This window comes from Bufo bufo, chromosome 9 (genome assembly GCF_905171765.1).
Source record: "Bufo bufo chromosome 9, aBufBuf1.1, whole genome shotgun sequence".
In the NCBI taxonomy this organism is placed as follows: domain Eukaryota; kingdom Metazoa; phylum Chordata; class Amphibia; order Anura; family Bufonidae; genus Bufo; species Bufo bufo.
In genome coordinates, this window is record NC_053397.1 from 218,232,653 (window position 1) to 218,258,780 (window position 26,128).

The 26,128-nt window shown below is 47.5% G+C and overlaps 1 protein-coding gene across 1 annotated transcript in view; it reads right to left on the minus strand.

The window, feature by feature from the left end:
- Positions 1-20,974, minus strand: part of EFCAB7 (EF-hand calcium binding domain 7) — a 34,142-nt gene extending 13,168 nt beyond the window's left edge. The window contains exons 1-8 of the mRNA XM_040406720.1: positions 20,890-20,974; positions 17,619-17,809; positions 13,483-13,694; positions 12,340-12,426; positions 10,392-10,569; positions 10,018-10,133; positions 2,835-2,973; positions 810-919 (exon numbers count right to left, since the gene is read on the minus strand). Coding sequence (XP_040262654.1) covers positions 810-919; positions 2,835-2,973; positions 10,018-10,133; positions 10,392-10,569; positions 12,340-12,426; positions 13,483-13,694; positions 17,619-17,799 — 1,023 coding nt within the window. The 5' untranslated portion in view covers positions 17,800-17,809; positions 20,890-20,974. The remainder of the gene's footprint in view (positions 1-809; positions 920-2,834; positions 2,974-10,017; positions 10,134-10,391; positions 10,570-12,339; positions 12,427-13,482; positions 13,695-17,618; positions 17,810-20,889) is intronic.
- Between the last annotated feature and the right edge of the window lie 5,154 nt (positions 20,975-26,128).

Here is a 26,128-nt window from a genome sequence, read left to right on the forward strand (position 1 = left end):
GTATTGCGGCCATGGCCTAAGGGTGCCTCCAAACACAGGGGAGAACGTATCAGGATGTGACTTTTTGAAGTTAGTTTTCATTTGATTTCACTTTGAGTGCGCCAAATTTATCAGAAATTCCAAAAAGTCATAATGATAACTGTCTAGAAACAAATTACTATACGCCAAACTACGCCAATTTTTAGACCACTTTTCAAAAGTGGTATAAAAATCAGCTTGGTTTAGTATGGTAATTAGTGGGGGTGGTGATTGCTACAAAACTTGTGCCAAAATATGTGACTTTTGTACATCAGTTTTCTGACCTCTTTTTTGCAGCATTTTTCTAGCTTTTTTTTTTCAAAGGGGCATATAAAACTGCATTTTTTGAATCGCTCTTCACTTCTGGGGCATTTTTTGGGTAAGGGTGGGTTCACACTAGCGTTAGGGATTCCGCTATGCTCTTCCACAGACTTCTATTAGGACAGAAAGCAAAATTCTGTCTGTCTGGGCATTCCGTTATTTTCCGTTATAACCATGTTATAATGGAAAGCCATAACGGAATCCCAAACGCTAGTGTGAACCCACCCTTAGTGGCCTTTTTTTTAACACAAGATGCTTCTGGTGTGGCTTTTTTTTTTTAAATGCATCTTCACATCGGCTTCTCTGTAGGATTTAAAAAAAAATGCATGAAAAGTTGTAGGAGTAAATAAATAAAAAAAATGGTCCCATAAATGCTTGTAAAAATATGTGAAATTCCTGGCATCTTTTAGAAGCCGTAAAAAAAAAAAAAAAAAAGAGCACAAAAATAGTGTGTGCGCAGGAAATCTTACCTCTTTGTTGCGTAGTTCTGTAAAGGCGACGAGCTGCGGTTCTCCTCGTCCGTCGCTTTCCTTCAGGGCGTACAGAGCTGTGTCTACTGACATCCAGGGGGAAGGTTTCCCTGCAGAAAAGGAGAATCCCTTAAAGAAAACTACAACATGCAGGAAATAAAACATGAATACATTTCACTTTAATCATAAATTCTGTTTCAGCTCCTTTTCATTTTCGAGATCTCAGCTTCCTGCCAGTGAATAGAATAGAAATGTCCTAATTTACATTATCCTGGAGGTTCGACCACTGGGACTCCTAGAACAGGGGTCTCAAAATTGGCCCTCTGAATGGAGCAGAGGTGTCCATGTGGGTCCACAGCTCCATTCACTTCTATGAGGCTGACAGAGCGCTGTCTACATTAGTCCCACAGAAGTGAGTGGAACAGTGGATGGACATAGCGCCTTCGCTCTGTTCAGGCGAGGGACTTGCATTCTCAGGATCGCTGGGGGTCCCAGTGCTCAGACCCTCACAGACCATACATTTATCAGATAGGTGAAAGATGCGAGTAAAACCGCTAGGGCAGCGTTAAAGCCCGCCCATTAGAGCCGGTGACGTCACTGAACACACTGCCGGGCGGAAGCTTCCGCCCAGCAGTGTGTGATTGTAAACAAAACAGCCTGTGCCCTGCTCAATGTAGCGCAGGGCAAAGGAGAGCATCGGAGCATGAACTGCTCCGATGCTCAAGTCAGGGGGGCTGCCGGGGTGAAATTATGGGTATGTCCAGGTTAAGCTCTGAACCCGGACAACCCCTTTAAAGGGAACCTGTCACCAGGATTTTGTATATAGAGCTGAGGACATGGGCTGCTAGATCGCCGCTAGCACATCCGCAATACCCAGTCCCCATAGCTCTGTGTGCTTTTATTGTGTAAAAAATAACGATTTGATACATATGCAAATTAACCTAAGATGAGTCACACAAGTAAGATATGACTCTTTTATGTTAATTTGCATAAAAGGAGGGAAGGACAAAAATGCATAATACTTATTGAATTCGTCTGCAAATTAAATTAAAAGTGTCATTTATATGTTTAGGGTAACACAAGGGTTTAGGGTAACACAAGAAACGCTCAGTAAGGGGAGCATAGTAGAGGTGACAGGTTCCCTTTAAGAGCCTGAAAACACGTTCTGCTCACACTTAGGGCTCATGCACACAGACGTCATCCGTATTTTTTCCGGACTGAAAAATACATCCGGTCATGTGCATGAGCCCTAAGTCCAGCTCACAGAGCAGATGGGTCCTAAGACTGTAGAAGCGTAGGTAACAGCGATCAAGATTAATTACAACCCATCAGCTGTGTGAGCAGAGGGGGCTCAGGAGGTGTTTTCAGCCTGTCAACAAGAAGGTTTCCATTCACCGACAGCATGCAGAGACCATGAACTAGGCGAGGAATGAAAAGGCAATGTAGATTACAAAATTGCAGAACTTTTGCACTGATTACACTGGACAAGCCCTGCAAATACACAGTAAAACTCCTTATCAGTGATCTAGAGAAAATAATGACGGATGGCAAGATTGGTGTTTTATATTGGCAAGCAAGCAGAGATAGGGAGTGGTGGCCTGCTTAAACTGCTGCTGTCACACCCAAACATCTCTAGACATAGTAAACTAGATCACTGAAGCCCCTCTATGCCCCATTATAGTCCTGCTACGTACACGTCTCCTCTTAGGGCTGGAATCACACATGCAGTTTGTGGTGCTGCTTTTGATGTAGATTCATAAGAAATAGGAAATATAAAGGAAGGGCTTTTACACTTACTTCCTGCCAGATTCACTTCTGGCTCAAGAAACTACATCAGAAACGCGGCTGTGCGCCCCCAGCCTTACAACGCTCCCTCAATCCTAACATTTACTCTTCCTACGGGAAACTACAGTGAAGAATGTACCGTGCCGCCGGCTCCCTGTAGCAGCAGCGTTCAGCTCCCGAGACCGACACTAGAGGGCAGCACATCCACAGTCATAAGCTGCTGCACACAGTGGCACGTACCTTCAGCTCTGCTCAGGTTCAGTGGCTTGATTGTCAGATACACCGTAGATTTCAGGGTCAGCTGCAGCTTGTAGTGATGGCTCGTTATACCGTTCTCTTCCAGGAAAAAGCATCCCTTGGACCGAGTGCAGGGCCAGTCCTGAAGATGACGAGAACAAACTGTTATAACGTACAGGTCATGTAAAATGTAAAGGAAATCATAAGAATGAAGAAACTGTAATCCTCTCCTGCAGGAGGCAGCGCGTCGCCTTGTGTGCACTACAAGACCCAGCAGGCGACCACCAGTCTAGACAATCCGCTGTGAGCCTGGAATCTAGACCGATACCTTGTAACTGCACTGATACATTGTATCAATCAGGGCAGGAGAGAGCTTAGTGATGAAGATAGGATTGTCTAGACTGGAAACAACTGTAGCGAACCCTCAGCTGTAAGTGGTATCACACTTGGTCACACCACCATGTTACCAAATATTTATCGCCTACCCACAGGGTATGATCGGGAAGGGGTTCTGACCACTGGAACCCCACCCATTACCAGTTTAGGGGTCCCAAAGTCTGTGTGACCACTGCTCAATTCACTGCTATGGGACTGCTGACTACTGTCAATGAATGGAGCAGCGGTCACACCTGCACATTACACAGCGGACTGGGGCACCCCTACACTTGTGATCTGTTGGGGTTGAGGCTGTCGGACCCCCAGTGATCATACCCTGTGGATAAGTAATAAATGCTGTTAATGGGAAAACTCTTTTTAATACTTAAAGCAGTATTTTTATCTTATCAACTGATGACATATCGCTATGATATGTCATCACTTTATGACTGTGGGGTGTGAATTCTAGGACCTCCACCGCTCCTGATTATGAAGGGGCTGCAGGACTGGTGTAGTGCTGCATCCCCTCTAAGTTTTCCCTGCACAGGGGCATTCCCCTCCATCTCACCGTTCAGGCAGGGGCAGACTTTACCAACATACAGATCAAGCAAATTCTTGGGACTACAAGCAGTTGGCGTAAAAAAAGTTACTAAAGGGGTGGATGCACCGTCTGCACAAGGGCCAGAGGGGGAGAACCTTCCCAGCAGCAGCAGCAGAAGTCCCCCGGCTGCAACACTAAGCTAAGAGTGGGGCAGGACTTAGCGGGGCTACCAGGGTAGAGCTTAGAGGTGCAACAGGGCGGAGCTTAGCGGTACAACGGGGGACACCCCCAGACACACCAGATCTGCCCCTGTGTGCAGGAAACTGCAGCATTGCCCCGTTTAGCTGCAGTGCCCGAGTGCAGACAAAATCAGTAGAAGGGATGCAGCACTATATCCGAACCGCAGCCCCTTCATTCTCAGGAATGTGAGGGTCCCAGAAATCAGCCCACCACCAGTCATAAAATTATCTCATATCCGAGCCATCATTTTATAACAGGGATGCTCAACCTGCGGCCCTCCAGCTGTTTCAAAACTACAACTCCCAGCATGCCTGGACGACCTACAGCTATTAGGGCATGCTGGGAGTTGTAGTTTTGCAACAGCTGGAGGGCCGCAGGTTGAGCATCCCTGTTTTATAAGATGGGGCTATCCCTTTAAACCAGCTCTTTTCAATATCAATGACCGCCATACAACTGCTCCTGATGAAGGTAAGCAGCCCCAGGGTGATAACCGGTAATTGTGAGGCGGGGGGACCTAGCGACCCCCTCTGATGAGCTGAGGGAGGCAAGAATGGATCCTACACCCGATGATCATACTGCCCGTCTTCTATATATCAATCTAATTTATTCTTATAAGAAATAAATGGCGCACTATGAACAGTTCGCACTGCGTCGGTAGCGGCAGAAATATGGAGCTTAGCGGGAGCCCGTTACTTTCTGTGAGCGGCGTCTACCTGGACCCATTGCTCAGCTTGCCGCCCATTGACCTGTAATGCAGAAAATGTAAGTGTCAGGCGGCACACAATTTACAGGTGGTCGGGGCAGAAAACAATAGCAGGAGTTGTTATTGGAAATGAGTACACGCCCCGGGAGAGCTGTGACTGCCGCATTTTCGGCCTGCGTTCCACAATCATTTTATGTGCCTCATACGCCTCCCCGGGGCCCCGTAAAGCGGGGTCCAGGCAATTTGCCCTTTATGGCTTTGATATCTGCAGCTATTATTTCAGGTTGAAGAGAAAGAAAAAATAAAATAAAACGGAGACCCTAGTAAAGTCCGAAAGAAGTAAAGGACGGCAGCGAAGCGCTGATCAATAATAACACTCCGCAAATATTGACTCTGGGAAGGGAATTTGACGCGTCCCCCACAGGAGAGGCCGCGCCGGTCATTTATCAAGGCGACGAAAAGTGGCCTCCTAAATGAAAATCAATGGACATTGGGGGGGGGGGGGGGGTAGGTGGTTATCAGGGTGCCTCGTACCTCAACTGGCCTCGTGTCACTTAACCCGTCCCATTCTGCTGAGGGGACGGCCGCTTGCCACGCAGCCAGGCTTATGTAACAAGAGTCACTGGTGCACACCAGGTGGGCATATAGACCACCCTAGAAATAAAAATGCAAACCAAGCTCGGCTTTATTCGGACATTGCATCCTCGGCCATTAGGAAGACCGTGCGGAGCAAAGCCGCATCATTATTGCAAATGGTGGGAAAACAGCGGCTGAGCGCCAATCAGATAGGGGCGGAAAATCCTAGCAATGTGTGATTAATGACGCAGATTTACTAAGAATGTCAAAGTAAAGGACAGAGATGGAGTGAACCGCGCCAAATTTATTCAAAGGCACTCACCCCGTCTTAATAAATTAGAAAATCAAATCTACGTGTGACGAGCAGGAATAGGTTTATGGTCAAAAATTCAGTTTGAACCCGGCATGACGACGCGTCGCTCATAATGACGCCACGTGAGTAAGGAATGGTACCAAAGTCACCACGGATAAAATATCACAACAGTGGTTGCGATAAGCGGCTGCAGGGCAATCTGTGACTGCTTATCTCCTAGGAAACAAAGAAATCCAACACCCCCTGAATGACCCAATAAAATATTGCGCGTGGATTCATTGCGGATTTCATCTCGCTGCATGGAAAGGACTGACATGCTGCGGATCTACACTCCGTGCCGCGGGTCAGTTTCCGCACTGACTTATTTTCTGCAATGTGTAAAAGATCTCATTCTCTTTGCTATGAATGTGCTCCGCTGAGGAATTTCCTCCAGCTAATCCAGCCCCTCTGCAGCATTTCTGCTGTGTATGTGAACACACCTCTAGGGGGCAGCCACCCGGGGTGGAGTAGCCACTGCACGGTTTGCCGCAGCGGATCTGTTGTGGATTTGCAACCTATTTGCTGCGGATTTCACCCTATGCATTTAAAAGGATGAAATCCACGGTGTAAGGCCTCATGCACACGGCCGTTGTGCGGTCGTTCCGTGCATTGGGGACCGCAAATGCACGGGCAACATTCGTGCAGCGGGCCGGACCCATTCAACTTAAAGGGGTCTGTGGTCTGTCCGCACCGCAAAAAAATATGACATGTCATATTTATTTGCGGTGCTGAAACAACGGAAAGAAACACCACGGAAGCACTCCGTAGTGCATCCGGTGTTCCGTTCCGTGACTTCGTTCCGCATCTTCGGAATTGCAGACCCATTCAAGCGAATGGTTCCGCATCTATGATGCGGAGTGCACACGGCCGGCAGCCGTGGATTGCTGACCCACCATTTGCGGGCCACAATACGACCACAACCGCCCAACGGCCGTGTGCATGACGCCTAATGCTAAGGATTTAAAATCCACACCGCAGGTCACTTTCCACTGAGGACTGTCAATGCAGCGTGTGGAAGAGATTCGCTTAAAGGGGTTTTGTCACTTCAGAAAGTGGTATTTATCATGTAGAGAAAGTTAATACAAGGCACTTACTAATGTATTGGGATTGTCCATATTGCCTCCTTTGCTGGCTGGATTCATTTTTCCATCACATTATACCAGAGGTGGTCGTGCTTGCACACTATAGGAATGCATGCAAGCACAGCCATGCTGATAGATTGCAGGGTGGCCGTAACCATGGAAACAAGCAGTGTGTATAATGTGATGGGAAAATGAATCCAACCAGAAAAGGAAGCAATATAGGTAATAACAATACATTAGTAAGCGGCTTGCATCAACTTTCTCCACATAATAAATGCCACTTGCTGAAGTGACAAAACCCCTTTAAGGGTACGACAACAAGTGATTGGTTTCGCTGCTGGTTTTCCAGAGCAGCACCAAAAATCTGCAACAAATGGTGTGAAATTTGTTGGGGAAATGCCTTGAATTTCCCAGGGATTTCAACTGCTGCATTCCGAAGGGTGAATTTACAATTTTCACTGCGGACGGCGCCAAAGGAAATCTGCGATATACGGTGGACACATACAATCACGTCAACCATAGAAGAAGGCTTCTAGGAACGCAAACGTTGGCCCCGGGGTCTAATATACGTGCAGCGCGCAGCTTTATTGCTCTCCATGTTTTACAGATTAGCCTGTTGTGGGATTTATAGAAAAGGCAGCAACCTAGACGGTCATGTCATATACAGTAAATAGGCCCATGGCCCCCTGTGATTGCCCCCGACCTATCAGAGTTACCACGAGGATGCGTATGGACGCGAGTAAGTCAGAGGGTGACTAATAGGTGGATGGAAGTGCAATCCCCCGAAATGAAATACAGTTTATATCATTGGCAATTTACTCAGTAGAAGCAACGCAAGAACTGCACAAGGTGATGAGGATGATGATGGAGCTGCTCTGTTCTCTGCTCACTTAGGTCACTGATGGCAACTTACAATGAGACACTACAAAAAAAATAATCTAGAACGTGAGTTTTAAATTAAACCATTTAAATATATAGCCTGCGGGTTTTTTAATTAACCCTTAGGATACCGGAGGTTTTTTAGTTTTTGCATTTTCATTTTTCTTCCCTATCTTCCTTGAGCCATAACTTTTTTATTTTCCCACTTATTTTTTGCACGACAAGTTGTACTTTCGAATGCCACCGTTTAATATGGCATACAATGTACAGTCGTGGCCAAAAGTTTTGAGAATTACATAAATATTGGAAATTGGAAAAGTTGCAGCTTAAGTTTTCATAATAGCAATTTGCATATACTCCAGAATGTTATGCAGAGTGATCAGATGAATTGCATAGTCCTTCTTTGCCATGAAAATGAACTTAATCCCAAAAAAAACCTTTCCACTGCATTTCATTGCTGTCATTAAAGGACCTGCTGAGATAATTTCAGTAATTGTCTTGTTAACTCAGGTGAGAATGTTGACGAGCACAAGGCTGGAGATCATTATGTCAGGCTGATTGGGTTAAAATGGCAGACTTGACCTGTTAAAAGGAGGGTGATGCTTGAAATCATTGTTCTTCCATTGTTAACCATGGTGACCTGCAAAGAAACGCGTGCAGTCATCATTGCGCTGCATAAAAATGGCTTCACAGGCAAGGATATTGTGGCTACTAAGATTGCACCTCAATCAACAATTTATAGGATCATCAAGAACTTCAAGGAAAGAGGTTCAATTCTTGTTAAGAAGGCTTCAGGGCGTCCAAGAAAGTCCAGCAAGTGCCAGGATCGTCTCCTAAAGAGGATTCAGCTGCGGGATCGGAGTGCCACCAGTGCAGAGCTTGCTCAGGAATGGCAGCAGGCAGGTGTGAGCGCATCTGCACGCACAGTGAGGCGAAAACTTTTGGAAGATGGCCTGGTGTCAAGAAGGGCAGCAAAGAAGCCACTTCTCTCCAAAAAAAACATCAGGGACAGATTGATCTTCTGCAGAAAGTCTGGTGAATGGACTGCTGAGGACTGGGGCAAAGTCATATTCTCTGATGAAGCCTCTTTCCGATTGTTTGGGGCATCTGGAAAAAGGCTCCGGAGAAGAAAAGGTGAGCGCTACCATCAGTCCTGTGTCATGCCAACAGTAAAGCATCCTGAGACCATTCATGTGTGGGGTTGCTTCTCATCCAAGGGAGTGGGCTCACTCACAATTTTTCCCCAAAACACAGCTATGAATAAAGAATGGTACCAAAACACCCTCCAACAGCAACTTCTTCCAACAATCCAACAACAGTTTGGTGAAGAACAATGCATTTTCCAGCACGATGGAGCACCGTGCCATAAGGCAAAAGTGATAACTATGTGGCTCGGGGACCAAAACGTTGACATTTTGGGTCCATGGCCTGGAAACTCCCCAGATCTTACCCCCATTGAGAACTTGTGGTCAATCCTCAAGAGGCGGGTGGATAAACAAAAACCCACTAATTCTGACAAACTCCAAGAAGTGATGATGAAAGAATGGGTTGCTATCAGTCAGGAATTGGCCCAGAAGTTGATTGAGAGCATGCGCAGTCGGATTGCAGAGGTCCTGAAAAAGAAGGGCCAACACTGCAAACACTGACTCTTTGCATAAATGTCATGTAATTGTCGATAAAAGCCTTTGAAACGTATGAAGTGCGTGTAATTATATTTCACTACATCACAGAAACAACTGAAACAAAGACCTAAAAGCAGTTTAGCAGGAAACTTTGTGAAAACTAATATTTGTGTCATTCTCAAAAATTTTGGCCACGACTGTAGTGGGAAGCAGGATAAAAAATGGGGTGGAATTGGAAAAAAATAAAAATAATTCCTCCACCGTTTTACGGGATTTGTTCCCATTTGTTCTGTTTGCAGTAAAACTGACCTGTGCCCTTCATTGACACGGACAGCCATTGATATAACTGCCTATTCTTGTCCGCAAAACGGACAAGAATAGGACATGTTATATTTTTTTTTGCGGACCACGGAACGGAGCAACGGATGCGGACGGCACATGGAGTGCTGTCCGCATCTTTTGCGGCCCCATTGAAGTGAATGGGTCCGCATCCGAGCCGCAAAAACTGCAGACCAAAACAATGGTCGTGTGCATGAGGCCTAAATATAGCTCTGTAATATGGAAGTGTGCATGACCCCCTTAGACGGGGTTACACCACTTTTCATGAATAGAATGTGAATATAGCAAAGGCGCCACACACAACATTTTTCACCTACTCCACAGGACCCCCATGATCACTGGGGACCCCCACAGATCGGTAGAGAACACTGAATGAGTCAGCCATACATGGGAATGATGGAGGCAGCGAAGGGTAGCGCTCGCCGCACAGACAGCACTATAATCTTGATCCATAATAACTTCTTGGAGGTAGGTTACCTGCAGATCACTGGGTTCCATGTGTCTGGGATTCTTGAGAGGCGCCATATTAATCACCGTCGTCGCTGTCCCTTTGTAGTTTCGAGCTGAAGACGGCCGCGGGGATTTACTTTCCACTGCAATAATATAAACCGAGTAAAGATATAAAACATTGTGGATATAATGGTGAAACCCCAACCAACAAACACGGTTCTGAAAACAGGGGAGGTCGGGACTGCTACTGCATCTCACCCTCCCATGCTTTACACTGCAGCTCTACTTTTTCAAACTGGCTGCTGTGTATGAGCATGTGTCCTTGTTGCTGATTTCTATAATGGACCGGACAGTGGACCCTCAGAGATCCACTTTAAGTATTTATGTAATCTTGTACTCACCTTTCCGCGGAGTTGTGTCGCCATCATTAAACCTATAGTTCCGAGGAGACGCAGAACGTTCCGGAGAGGTTTCAATTTGGTTCCCAAACTGCTGACGCTTGGCCCGGTTGTTAGAATCCATCTTCTCAACCGCCGTCTTGGCACATTGGTCACAGGTGCTGATGAATGTGTTACAGAACTGCACAAAAAAAGGTGTAAATGTCGCTATAAAATATAGAAATACGCGCATCACAGTAGATAGCGGCACTGCTCATACCAATCAGGGCATAGAATGTAGTGACCTGTACTAAAGAGCACTACAACCAGCCCCAGCCTGACATGGCTGATAACAGGGAACAATAGACTGCATTCACAACTGTATCCGTTCTGCGGTCTGCAAACCACGGATCTGCAAAATACGGATACTGTCCATGTGCAAGCCACAGTTTTCTGACTCCCTTCACTAGAACTGGCTATTCTTGTCTGCAAAACAGACAAAAATAGGGCATCATTTGCGGAATGGCCACACGGATGCAGGCAGCACACAGATGACATTTTAATGGGTCCATGTGTGATCCACAAAAAATGCGGATCGGAAGTGGAACCAAAATATGGTCGCGTGCATGAGGCCTTCCTGTTTGCTGTGCCTTCATTTCTGTTTCTGGTAAAGCTGTGTGACAAGCATTATGCCCGCCACCATTTTTATTATTTTTTTGTCTACTCCTGTCAGTATTAACATGAAATAGAACAGGATCCGTGGTTACACTGCAAGGGTGTTTCAGAGAAAAGAAAAGGGGAAAGTTACTAAGCAAAATGCAGAATTGCCAAATTTATTATGTACTTTAGATCATTTTTATGCCTCACTGCACAGATTTGAAAAATGCCTAAAAAGGAGGCATGGTTTAATGGAAAATGAGGCACATTTATTAAAGGGGTATTCCAAGAGTTAAATACTAATGACCTATCCTCTGGATTTTTAATCAATATTATATAGGTGGGGGTCTGACTCCTAGCACCCTGGACAATCAGCTGTTTAAAGAGGCTCTCTGCAGCCTCTTCATTGTATATCAAGCCATACATTGTATAGCGGCTGTGCTTGGTATTGCAGCTCATTCACTTGAATGAGACTGAGCTGCAGAAAGACAATGTGACCGATGGACATGACGTCACAAACCTAGGACAAGGCTTGTCCCCTGGGCGGTTCCTCTCAGATCCTCCCAGTGTACCTGTCAATCAAGCTTAGCTGGAGCCACAAAAGCCAAGGGGGCCGCCCAGTGGACACATTTATTAAGATCGGCATTTTAGACGCTGGTCTTAATAAAGCCCTGCACTGGCGACGGATCCAGCGTCACCTCCGAGCTGTCTTACATTTAGGACTCATGCACGCGGCTGTTGGGCACCCCTCATCACGGATGCGGACCCATTCACTTGAATGGGTTAGCAATTCCGGAGATGCGGAACGGAGTCACGGAACGGAACACCAGAAGCACTAGGGAGTGCTTCCGTGGTGTTTCTTTCCGTGGTTCCGCACCACAAAAAAATATGACATGTCATATTTTTTTGCGGTGCGGACAGACCACAGACCCATTCAAGTTTAATAGGTCTGGCCCACTGCACAGATGTTGCCCGTGCATTGGGGACCACAGTTGTGGTCCCCAATGCACGGAACAGCCGCACAACGGCCATTTGCATGAGGCCTTAGACTATTTTCTACACCAAACAAAGGCGTAGAAAATGATGAATGAGACGGGCCAACCAGCCCATCCCCTTCCCCACCCACTTTTTTAGACCTGATGAGAGCGGGAAGAAGTTGCAGATTGCTTTAACGCTAATATAGGCGTATTTCTGTTTAATAAATGACCCCCTTATTCTCTGAAACCAATGTAACCAGTAAGCCTGTCGCTATGTAATGCTGCCTGTGGTCAGGGCATGCTGTGCTGTGAACAGAACTTGTGTCTCTATGCTTTACCTTATTATAATCCAACCTGCCACCATTGTTCACGTCAGCCAGGCGCAGCACGGCGCTCACCTCCTCCGGAGACATCTTCTCTCCTTTCTGGAAACAATAACGGACACAGTGAAATATATAATAAAAAACATATTTATTAATAGAGAGGAGCTGTCAGCATCTATACAGGTGTGATGTCTGGACGCCGAACTGACCGCACATATTAATGTCAGCTGAACTTACGAGACTGGCCGACCATCTAATGTGTCTGGAGACTTTCTCCAAAGGACAGAAGTCAAGAGAAGGATCGGGCAGATAGATTTCAACATGCCTAATCCATTTTGGTAAAAACTGCTGCCAGTGGTGTCTTGAGGGGTCAGAGGTGTCTGACAGTGGCCTACTTCTCTTTTAGGATAATTGCATGCTCGTCTGAGCCGAGAGTACGTATGTGTGTGAAGAAGGTCGGGAGTATAGCCAGGCTTACTCCCCCATTCTTAGGGTCCATTCACACATCCGTGTGTGTTTTGCGGATCCACAAAACACGTACAGCGGCAATGTGCGTTCCGCATTTTATGGACCGCACATCGCCGGCACTAAGAGAATATGCCTATTCTTGTCCGCTATTGCGGACAAGAATAGGACATGTTCTATTTTTTTCAGGATCGGAATTGCGGACCGTGCGGCCCCATAGAAATGTATGGGTCCGCAATTCCGTTCTGCAAAATGCGGAATGGAATTGCGGATGTGTGAATGGAGCCTTATTGAGAAGACATGCATGTTTATGGGGAACCAGCTATAGAAAGACAGATAAAGGCCTCATGCACACGGCCGTTGTTTTGGTCCACATCTGAGCCGCCGTTTTGGCGGCTCGGGTGTGGAGCCATTCACTTCAATGGGGCCGCAAAAGATGCGGACAGCACTTCGTGTGCTGTCCGCATCCGTTGCTCCGTTCCGTGGCCCCGCTAAAAAAATGTAACATGTTCTATTCGGACAAGAATAGGCATTTCTACAATGGGCCACCAGTTACGTTCCGCAAATTGTGGAAGGCACACGGGCGGCTTCCGTTTTTTGCGGATCCACGGTTTGCGGACCGCAAAAAACGGAACGGTCGTGTGCATGAGGCCAAACAGACAGTTATGAGATGGAAGGATTTGGTGCACATACTGTGGTGAAGATCTTGGTGAACTCATCATGTAGGAGGTATCCCTTGTTAGCGGGGTCTAGTTTTCGGAATGCTTTCAGCAGGTCGGCTCTTGCTGCGGGTTTCTCTCTTTTCACGATGGCACAAAAATCATCAAAGTTCAGTTCCTTGGTCTTTGCGGTCCAGTATCTGCTGAGGGATCTGTTAGACGGGTTCCGCCCAGCCCGCTGGAGAACTGCAAAGAGGTAGAAAAAGAGGTCATCTGCCTGGTGCAAGAGACACAAACCAAACTGCATGTCGGCCAAACCAGAGACTCCCTCTAAAAGGGAAGAGACATGAGCTAACTTGCATAATTTTTTCCCATGGAGCATTGCCTGAAAATAAGCCACCGTACACCCGCTGGTAACCCCCCGAGCTGAATCCCATTGATCAGACGTGCTCGGGCCACTTATTTGCTCCCAGGCTCAGTGACCATCTCTGCATAAGCGCTCATGCACACGAACGTTGTTTGGTTCCGCATCCGAGCCACACTTTTCGCAGCCCGGATGTGGACCCATTCACGTCAATGGGGCCACAAAAGATGAGGACAGCACACCGTGTGCTGCCCACATCCGTTGCTCTGTTCCGTGGGTCCGCAAAAATATAGAACATGTCCAATTCTTGTCCGTTTGGTGGACAATAGGCATTTCTATTATGAGCAACCCGTTACGTAAATTGCGGAACGAGCACAGACAGCATCTGGACCGCAAACCACGGCGCGGTCGTGTGCATGAGACCTTAATCAGATGCTTATGAGACCTACTGAACACATTATCGGCCATGTTTTACTAAGCCAGCAGCAGCGCCCCCTAGCTGCTAACAAACACCACAGCATCGAGGAGGTCTTGTCAGGCACGGGCGGTGGCGTGCAGCTCTCGCACTTGTGAAAACCCATCTTAAGGTCACGGCTCCTTCAAGTGCATTCGGTCACGTGACCGCCGCGCTGTAACGTTATAGCCTGTGAATTAGACGGCAGGAAAATTATTTTCATTCCTGCTCATTTATCTCCTGGGAACATGTTCCCTGATCCCGGGACAGTTAACCCCTTAGGCTTTGGATCCTGGCACGTAGCGAGCTGCGCAAAGGGTTTAATCATCATTGTAATGACGGGAAATATTTGGTATTCTGACGGCCTGTTCTCTGCGACCTTGACACCGCTGCTCGTATAATAATAATTGGTCAATTGCTTAAGTGGCTGGTGGAAGGAGATGAAAGACATAACAAGCCGAAAGGAGATAACATTTGTTCTCGGCGCTACTATTTTTGAAGCTGGATTATGAGAAACCTGCCATTAGCCGCCCGCGAAAAAAAAAATCTTTTGCCATAATGTTGAAAGCCTTCATTAGGCTAAGCACATCTGCTGAATGTGACCGCCTGTTAAACTAGCCGTGGCGTAATTAGGATATCACGACTGAAAAAATCCAGCGTGTCATCAGGATTTATCTCTCTATCAACACAGCAGAACGGCAGAGTTTAACCCCCGCCGCGCCGCCGCCAGCGTAAAAAACGACAAAGCGCCACAAACTGTTCCCAGCGCCGCTCCTACGGGAAACCGTGATGACCGCGCTGTATGGAAATTCTGACACACATTCTTTTCTCTGATATGCTTTTTTTTTTTTACCATTGAATTCAATGATAGAACAAATGCGGAGCATGGAGGTATTTAAAATTGGCAAAAAAACGCAGGGCCCCCAAATAAATAAATGCATTTTTTTTTTTTTTTACAAAGACTAATTTACTAATTTACATTTAGTTAATCTCCTGGCGGCTGCGTAGCTTTTATTTTTATTTTTTTTGCACTTAAAGAATAAAGCACAAAAAAATTACATTAAAATAGGATGAAATAAATAAAATAATTATAATAAGAATGATAAATAATAAATAAAAAATAAAAATAAAAAATAATCACACCCGACCAACGTGCATGAAGCCCTTGTGGCTTAGCAGATCCAATGGGGGTAATTTATCAACATTTTGGTGTCAGGTTTTCAGGGTAAAAAGTCATAATCCCCACTCCAAAAAAAATAAGTAACAAAAACAAAAACTAATCTCACCCCGCCAACGTGTTCGAGGCTCTTGTGGCATAGCAGACCCATTGGGGGTAATTTATCAACAGTATGGTGTCAGGCTTTCAGCGTAAAAAGTCACAATCCCACTCCCCCACAAAATAAAAATTCTCAAAAAGTTGCAATCTCTGCAAAAAGAAAAAAGAATTTGCAAAACGCCACAAGTTGCACAAAATAAATGTCTGTATTTTTTTTACAACATGCTGTCCAAAAATTGGGAGTGGGTTTGGTGAGCCTCATACACTCAGCCGAAGCAGGTCCGTGCCTGTATTGCGGCGCACAAAACCAGCCATGTGCGCTCCGTATCACGGATTCACTTGAATGCGTCTGCAATCCAGAAGATATGGTGCAGTGCGGAACGGAGACCGCTGTAGCGAATCCGACACAGCTGGCACACGGTCGTGTGAATGAGGCCTTATTGGTAGGGGCGTGGCCCAAAATCTTTAACGAGTAACTTTTTTTAAGGGCTCGTTCACACGAAAGTGTGCTGCCCGTTGCCGTATTGCAGACCGCATTTGCGGATCCGCAATACACGAGCACTGTTCCGTGTGCATTCCGCATCACAGATGCGGACCCATTCACTTCAATGGGTCCGCAAATCCGGAGATGCGGAACGGAAGCATGGAACGGAACACTATGGAAGCACTACGGAGTACTTTCTGGGGTTCCGTTCCTCCGCACCGCAAAAAGATAGAACATGCTCTATCTTTATGCGGAACGGAAGGATCCCGGACCCGTTCAAGTGAATGGGGCCACGATTCTCATGCGGCTGGGCCACGGTCGGTGCCCGTGCATTGCGGACCGCAGTTTGCGGTCCACAGCACGGGCACGGGATTCATGTGAACGAGCCCTAAGAGTTTCTTATTTCATGCAGCGTTAGTACAGGCGAACATAAGAAACTCTGTAACTTATCGTATCACAGACCGTGCCCTGCCATCCCCAATTTTTCTTCAGTGCCCAGACAACCCCTTTAAGACTAGCCTTTCCTACGGCGGAATTAAACTGATCGATGGAGACTACGTCCCCTCCTAGTTAGGGCTCATTCACACGACCGTGCCGTGTTTTTTGCGGTCCGCAAATTGCGGATACGCAAAACACGGATGCTGCCCGTGAGCCTTCGGCAATTTGCGGAACGGACCAGGAGGCCCATTATAGAAATGCCTATTCTTGTCCGCAATACAGACAAGAATAGGACATGACAGGATTTTTTGCGGGGCCACGGAACGGAGCAACGGATGCGGACAGCACACCGAGTGCTGTCCGCATCTTTTGCGGCCCTATTGAAGTGAATGGGTCCGCACACGGATGCAGACCAAAACAAAGGTCGTGTGAATGAGCCCTTAACCTCACCCACTCTACTAAACCTGCAAGGGAGAAGTTGCTAATTATTCCCCAAATATAGTGTACACCAAAATTTGCACCTTTTATGCGGCAAAAAAGTGGTAAAAAGCAGTTAATAAATTCTCCTCTGTGTGCAAAAATGCTAAAAAATAAAGCCCTATCACAAAAAAAAAAAAACTGTTATCATCGTTTAACCACCAAAAACTAACTTAAAATCATCAGGTTACCGCTGCTTCCAGTCCCCGCCATACTGGAAGTGTGACGTGCCACCCACTGTACACGCATTTGACCCTGAGGCTTTGATTAATTTTTTATTTTTTTTCCAGTCCATACCTGACCACCCCTAAATTTTTTTTAGATCTCGGGCAACCCCTTTAAGAGGTTAATAAACCTCATTGCAGCTTGTCATTTGGTGCTCGCTTCTCAAGTCAGTCAAAAAAAATAATAAAAAATTAATAAAAAAATAAAGAGCAACGGCAACCAATCACAGCACAGCTTTCATTTTCCTAGAGCAGTTTATGACATAAAAGCTGCGCTCTGATTGGTGGTTGCAGTTTCTCAGCTGAGACGGTCAATATAGCTGCTGCCTGTGATTTCACTTCTCGGGTTACGGTTTCTTTATGTCGCGGTTTTCCCCCCGTGATTTTGGACACGGCTAAATCCAGCAGGTATGAATGCCGCTGGATCATGGAACTGATACAAAGGGTTAATACCGAGACAAAGCTGCTGCCGCTCTGTGATGCTGTCCAGGCTGCTCTTGAAGACGGTCAGGTAAGCGGCTCTGCACGAGGCGTAAAAAGACTCCTCGTCATTGGGCTGGGGCTTTTCTGATCGCTCGTCGGATGGCCGCCGTTTGCTCGTAAGCGATGAGGTGCTGCCGTACAAGCCCGACATCCTGCAGAACCTAGACGCAGTGCAAAAAAAAAACGACAGGATATAGATTAGAAACGTGAGGTCTCCTGCTCCAGTCACATTCAAAGCTGCAGGACAAGAACATACAGGGCACGCTCTGCTAGGGGGCGCCGTGCGGGATGCAGCTTATATGAGAGCTACCATGCAGCAGATTTGGGAATGCAGCTCTGGATGCAACTGGAGTATATAGCTTGTCAAGATAAAATTGGTAGGAATACAACCAGGCATTACTTCAGAACCAAAGCGCGATCCAGAGAGCAATCCCCACTCAGCACGGGGGGTCCTTAAAGGGGGGCAGCTAGAACGGAAGCTTGGGAAGTCAGAAAACGACCTAGTGTTTCAATGATAGGGGTATGCACAGGATAGGGCAGTGATGGCTAACCTCCGGCACTCCAGCTGTGGTGAAACTACGACTCCCAGCATGCTCCATTCATTTCTATCGAGTTCTGAAAACAGCCAAGCAAGCGTACATCTTGGGAGTTGTAGTTTTGCCGGAGGTTAGCCATCATAGGGGATAGCAATTAGATTGGTGGGTGTCCTACTGCTGAGACCACCACTGACCACTCCGCGGGGTGGCCGGTCGGGCATGTGCCCTGCTGTTACCTTCATTCCTATGGCAGCGGTACTCGGCCATCTCCAACAATGCCATAGAGCGGCTGTGCACATGCCCACCTCTCCGCTCCATTGAGTACAGGGGCCCCCATTCTCGTGATCGGTGGTGGTCCCAGCAGTAGGCCCCCCCCCCCCCCCACCAATCTAATTGTTATCCCCTATCCTGGATAAGTAAAATAACTAGAATACCCCTTTTTAATGACATTTTTATGACAAACATATATTTTTAGAATTTGGGGGGGGGTTTCTTTTTTAATTTTTCATGTCATCATCTATTTATTTCTTTCATCCTGAAGTTTTTGCTCACATTCGGCTGCCACTTTCTGTTCTGTAGAGATTGCTGCCCAGCAGTCAGCTCATGATCATCACAAGGCAGGATTACTATGACAGGTAACACCTCTATATAAATAACATACAGAGTAGGTGATTGCTCAGCTCCTCTCCTCCTTGCACAATGACCACAACACTTAGCCTCAGCATTATCAATACCGCCCTGGACTGGCCGTAAGCCGCCCATACACCTTAGATAGCAGTAGGCCGACTGCCATTTCTCCCACCCCCATGCGGACGTTCTCAAAGGGCTGCGGGGGATAATCGGTTGCCGGATATTTCTGGCGGCTGCTTATCTCCCTTGAGAAGAAAGGATTGGGCACGTTGAAATAAAAAAGTCGGATTCTTCCTTCTACCGACATCTGAGATCCGGGAGGAGTCAGGACGTCTCATACACACAGGTCCGAGGGTCCTGCTGAAATCATCCGGTCTGGGCTATGTTCTAATTTCCCATTGGGGTATCACGAGATCGGGGGCCCGCGCTCCCCAGCGTGCATGGCGCGGTGGTCACACACGTGCGCAGTCACTCCATTCAGCTCTATGGCAGCGCCGGAGATTGCCGAGCGCTTGTACTCCCATGGAGTGGTGGGCAATTCACACGGGGAGCGCGGACCCCCGTCCTCGTGATTGGCGGGGGCCCCAGTGGTCGGACCCCTGCCACTCAGACACTACAGGTATATCCTGTAAAGAGGGGATAAGATCTCATTATTGGACGAACCAATCAGATTCCACCTTTTATTTGTGACGGCTCCTTTGGAAAATGAAAGGACAAATCTGATTGGCTGCTGGGAGCAACTAAACCAGTTCTACTTTACACCAGTTTGATAAATGACCCCCATGATCACACAGGGGTTTTGGTCTCTATCTGCGGGAAGCCTTGTGCATTCTGCCGCCTACGGTTTTTCAATGCGACTCTGCGCCGCACAGTACGAATTTCAACATCACGACAAGACGGATTATTCGGGGGAGCGCACCTGTGGACGGATCCACGGCTCGGCCTATTCTTTGTGACTGGGCCTATATGGCGGCATTATGCACTGCCGGGTTGTGCCGCGCGGCCACTTAGACCTCATGCACACGACTGTTTGTTTCCGCGTCCGTTCCTTCGATTTTAGCGTATCTGATGCGGACCCATTCATTACTATGGAGCCGTTGAAAATGCGGATAGTCCACCGTTTGTTATCCGCGTCCGTGGTTCCTGTCAGTCAAAAAAATATAACCTGTCCTATTCTTGTCCGCGAAAAACGGTTAGCGGACCCATTCAAGTCAATGGGACCGCCAAAAATGCGGATGCACAACCGTCTGTCATCCCCGTCCTTTTTTTTTTTTTTAGAATCAGTTGCCTGGTGACCAGCATATATACCAGTATCCTGGGTGGGGATATTAAAATTACACCTTTTTTACCTTCCTTTTTTTTTTTGGGTGGTCCGCCCAAAAAAAAAAAAACGGAAGACACACAGAAACACAACGGAAACAAAAATGGCAACGGACAACGGATCCCCAATTTGCGGACCGCAAAAAAAAACTGTCGTGTGCATGAGGCCTTATCCTGTGATGCAGGTTTTACAGTTGAACACGTCCTAATGATTTTCTGCGCGGCAACATGTGAACCGGTAATACTGGGGGTGTGAGGGCGCTCGTAACACATGCACTACCACGAGCCACCCAGCTTTCCTGATTCAATCCCCTCAGGGAGGACGTCACCCCGTCCTGTGTCCCCCAATTCTGGGGAGAACTCTATAGAGTGCCGTTCCTCTGTTACTCCTCCGGTAAATGGCGGCTGGGTGTTACCAGTTTGGGGGGTGTCCTGCACATTGTGACATTGACCAATCAGTGGTGTCAGGCTCCACAAGGACACACCCTTTTGGTATCATCCAGTTGGCAACTAATTTATGAATTTCCTGTAGGAATAACAAGGGAAGGGTACAGAACAGAGTTGGCAGGTGCCCTCTAATTGGCGAGTCAGGACGTATATGTACAATAGTACCCTGGATCCACCTTCTGGGACTTGTGGCTCTTATTTTGGACGGGGCAGTACCAGTCTATTATATATGGACCACCCAGACATAGAGTGCCAGCTCCTGGGGCGAGGAGAAGGCTATCCCACCCTATATAGCTCTGTCTACTCACTGTATAGACCCCCGTCTTCTGCCCAGTCCGTTCTCTGCCGCTGCTGCTCCGTTACCAGGGGAACGCCGAGCCGGAAGTGACGTGTTCCTCCAATAACAAACATGGCCGCCGGGGCTTCAACGTCTCGAAAACTGCAAATGTCGAGTGTTTGTATTTTAATGAGAGTCGGACTAGTCTAGCGGCGGGATGACACGAGCGCTCAATGACACGAGACACACCGAATTTTATGATTTAGACGGAATAATTATAGTGATGAACTGTGGCGGAACCTTACAGCGCGGCACATTCCCGGGCGGAAGGCTTTAGAGGCGCACAGGGCGCCAGTGTCAGAATAAGAGAAGTTTTACTTGTGTGGTGGGAGAGCAATGCCGTGAGTACAGTGCGCTGTGGGCCGTGCTCTGCCCTCCTGCTGAGGGGCTCAGGCTGGTTTTGGGATTATAGGTTATTTCCCCAATGGTTATAAGACTACAACTCCCATCATACACCACAGGAGTAGTAGGGGCTTCTCTTTAGGCTCCTGATTAATGGGGGGCACACAGTGAATAGACAGAAGTCTTTGGCCTAGTTATACCCGTAGACTAGTCGTGGTACACAGCGGCCATGTGTCGCCAAACAGTGCACACATACAAAAAGGCCAAGGAGGGGCATTATCAGTAGGACGCTGCGTGCACCGCGTTACGTTTTTATTTTATTTTTTTACACTTCAGGCAGTTATCACCTAGACAAAGTTAAAGGGCTTTTCCCATCTGAGACAATGGGAGCATATCGCTAGGATATGCCCCCCAATATTGTCTGATAGGTGGTCCCACCACTGGGACCTACACCAAGAATGGAGCGGGGAAGGTGGTTGCCAGGGGACCCCAGGTTTCACCGGGTCCGGCCACCACCAAGTGCTCTCCCCATAGTACTGAATGGGAGCTCACCGCGCATGCGCTGCCATCGCTCCTATTCATTTGTATGGGGCCGTCCAGCGTGCCCTCCACAACTTTTGGACCTCCGTTCTCAGTGTAGGTGCGGGTCCCGGCGGTAGGACCTGCAGCTATCAGACAATGGGGGTAAATCCTAGTGATATCCTCCTCTCCCATTGTATCAGTTGGGAAAACCCCTTTAATACAAGCCCCTTACTAATGTATTGGGATTCTCCATGTTGCTGGCACATTATACACTGCTCTTATTCAGGTGTTACGGCCATCGATATGAAGCGGCTGGGATGGGAGCTGCTGCGTATGCGTGCCCATGCACACGCCCATGGTCTTGGGCACCAGAGAGGCCAGTTCTTTTTCCTATTGTGTGCAAGCAGCACGACCGCCACTTCTGCTGAATTACAGGGCGGTTGTAACCATGGAAACGAGCAGTGTATAATGTGATGCAAAAATGAATCCAGCCAGCAAAGGAGACGACATGGAGAATCACAATACATTAGTAAATGCCTTGTATTAACTTTCTGTACATGATAAATGCCATTTGCCGAATTGAGACATCCCCTTTAAGCCATGCCCCTAACTCTGCCTATACACGCCAAGTCCCCTAATTGCCCTCTTAGTGGAGCACATCCCTCTCTTTCCTGTGCTGACCTCAAGATCATCATTCCCCCGGCCCATTCGCTCTGTTATTCAGCTCTGCTATGACGTCACCGAATCGCAGCGGCCAGGGATTGGTGGAGCAGGGAGCTGAACATTGCTCAGCCATGGTGGACAACCACCGAAATCAATGTCTGTCCTTCCAGCTCCAGGACAGACGGTTGGGAGGTACGGTATGCTACGGTGGATTTCTGTTGGCTGCAGCCATGGGGCAGGATGTGGAGCTCACCCGCCACAGTTTCTTGGCGCTCCTTAATGTGGATTCAATAGGGTAAAAGTCCATGGGCGTACAAAAAGCAAGAATTAGACATGAAATGTGTGAAAATATCGCCAGGCGAGCATCCCCCTTTTTTTTGTACCGATGTTGGAAAGAAACCACCTTGCGTTACGCTCCTCATTGTTTTCAATCAGTGAAAATGTACCATTAGTGCAGGGATGCTCAAGCTGCGGCCCTCCAGCTGTTGTAAAACTACAACCCCCACCATGCCCTGCTGTAGGCTGATAGCTTGTAGTTTTGCAACAGCTGGAGGGCCGCAGGTTGGGCATCCTTGCATAAGTGTATATGACACTTTTCATATGCAGAGAATCGAATTCTACATTGCAGGAAAAAAAACGGATGCGTGGAAAAACGCGGCCGGTGACCCCACACAGGTTAGTCCCATTGAATGGGCAGATCCCATGGTGGTGCAAACAGCAGCAGAAATCCGAGGGTCTGCTACGGATTTCTTCCCGTCAGATTTCTGCTTCATAAATGTAAATTTTTCACACCGACAGTGGCCCGGCCCATCCGCTAAGTCCCACTCATTTTTTTAAAAAGTGCAGAGAGCAACGTTAAAATTTGAAAATTGTGTCTCCGGCCTTTGATAAATTCTCCCACAGCGCCATACTTTTCTGTTATAGAGGGGAGTGGTGCTTCCCACGCGGGAGGGCCCATTCACACCCAGCAGATTTATTGCAGAAATTCTTCAGTGTTGGCATGGTTTTCTGCAAGCTACATTCAGAGGAATGAGACTGCTGCCTGTGGATATACCATAATCTAGATGCAGTGCCCACATAGTGCCATATCGAGACCATGCAGGGTAGAATAGTGCCCATAAAGTGCCATAATAATCCCAGATCAGCCACAACGCCTCCTGTGCTGGTTCTGGTCTCACCTCAGTGGAGTGAAGCTAGTCATGGCTGATGGATATTGCTAATTAGAAATGTCGAAGCTCCTCCCACCTGTCAGATTGGGCGGAGCACAGCCCCAAAATCACATTTACTTCCATCTGTCCAGTTTCATGCAAGCTTCTATTCATTGGGTAAAGCTAGTAAGGGACAGATGGGAGGGAGGATGACTGAAGTATCAGACTACCCAGGGGTTGTTTGTTACCATGGAGATGTGTAGCGCTGCACAGGAGCTGTAGACACAGAACAATGGGACATTGTTGCTCCATTATTTGGTTGTTACAATGGACATATCTTGTAAGCCCCACCCTACATTATAGAGTCCGGATACTGCAGATTTTCTGTTTCGGGTTTTGTGGTTGGAGAATCCAGTGTTATACAATAGCAGCAAAGTGGATGAGATTTTAGGAAAAAATCTGCATGGATTGTATTGAATTGTGGATTTTAAAGGGGTTTTCTGAGACTTAGGGCTCATTCACACAAACGTATTTTGCGTTCCGTATACGGGCCATTTTCTGCGTTCCGTATACGGAACCATTTATTTCAATGGGTCCGCAAAAGATGCGGACAGCACTGTGTGCGCTGTCCGTATCCGTTGCTCTGTTCCGTGGCCCCGCAAAAATTGAGTCCTGTCCTATTCTTGTCCGTTTTGCGGACAAGAATAGACATTTCTATAATAGGCGCCGCCTCCTGTTCCGTTCCGAAAATTGCAGAAGGCACACGGGCGCCATCCGTGTTTTGCGGACTGCAAAAAACGGCACGGTCGTGTGAACGACCTCAGGATAGGTCATCAGTATCTGATCGGTGGGGGTCTGACACCAGGGTCCCCCGCTGATCAGCTGTTTGAAAAGGCACCAGCGCTCGCAGTATCGCCTCGGCCTTCTCCAGCTTTTCCTAGGCATCACATGCAGTAGTCGCAGCTCTTCCTCTTAGGGTCCATTCACACGTCCGTAGTGCATTGCGGATCCGCAATACACCCGGCCAGCACCCCCATAGAACTGCCTATTCTTGTCCGCAATTGCTGACAAGAATAGGACCGGAAGATCGGCGGCGCGCTCCGGAAATGCGGATGCGGAGAGCACATAGTGTGCTTTCCGCATCCATTCCATCCCCATAGAGAATGAATGGGTCCGCACACGTTCCGCAATTTGCAGAACGGATGCGGACCCATTATTACGGACGTGTGAATGGAGCCTTAGAAGTGGATGGGGCTGAGCTGCAATACCAAGCACAGCCAGTATACAATTTACGGCGCTGTACTCGGTGAGCTGAGAGAAAGCTGTGGCATTACTGTGAGCACCGCTGCTTTCTCCATCAGCTGATCAGCAGGGGTCCCGGGTGTCGGACCCCCATCCATCAGATAGGTCATCAGTATAAAACATGTCACTTCTTTCTGCTGATTTTGATTTCACCTACTACTGCAATGTATAGGACCAATTTTTGCCGCACAGCGCCACAGGCCAAAATGTTAGGAGTTACGTAACCTGACCCACTGATTCGTGCTTTGTAAAGAACGCAGTGGGCGACTTCCAGAGCGACTCAGGAACGGTTGATTGGTGGGGGGGGAGGTCAGATCTCCACCACGTAGATATTGATGGCCAATCCTGAGAATAAACCCTTTACATCAGCTAGCCCCGTCCACGTTCCCTCCCACTTTTCGAAACTGAATAAAAAAAATACAAAATGTCACAATCTTTTTTTGGGGGGCAAATAAGCCCAAAAATTCACAAAGCCTTGTTTTGCCACTTTGTGAAGTCAAGCTGGGCCTGACAACTCTCCCCTCTCTTTGTGATGCGTAATGGGCAGTGGAAGCCGGGGTCCGGTGTGCGGCCATTATATTCCCGTCCGTGGTTTTGTGCGGCTGAAGCTCATTCTTGCTGTCGGTATTTAGTCGCGGTGTAATGAAATGCTAATGTCTGCTCTTTAGGTGACAGCTGTGAGATTGAAGGCATTATAAATATTCCGCTCTCGGTTTCGAGCTCTGCTATTAACAGCTGGGCATCCAGCTCAGGAGCAGATTTTGGCACCAGCGAGGGGAGCGCTTGGCATCTCTCTCACGCTGGATGGCGGCGCAGAGCTTCTTTAAGGGTCACCGGCTTCCAGCGTGACCGCACGTCCATCTGCTTCCAGATCCAAGTAAAAACTTTACCTCCTGTCTTTTTTTAAACAATCATTTTTTTGCAAGATACCAATCACCGCTTCTGTACCATAGACTGGAGGGTGGTGTCCGCTGTCACTGGTGTAAACCCCATGTCCACTGGAGGGAGGTGCATCTTATGAATTTGGCCCCGCCCCTTATCCCTTTAAGCCCCACCCACTCTTTAAAAAAGTGGGAGTGACAAAAAAAAGTCTTACATTTTTGCACAGGAATGGTCAATGTTTTTTGCTTTTCGAATCAATTAATAAATTCCATGTTTGTTACTTCTTCACCAATTTAAAGATCTCTGCTTGCTGTTGGGGAAAGACCGTTGTTGTATAGGTCCAGGTCCGTA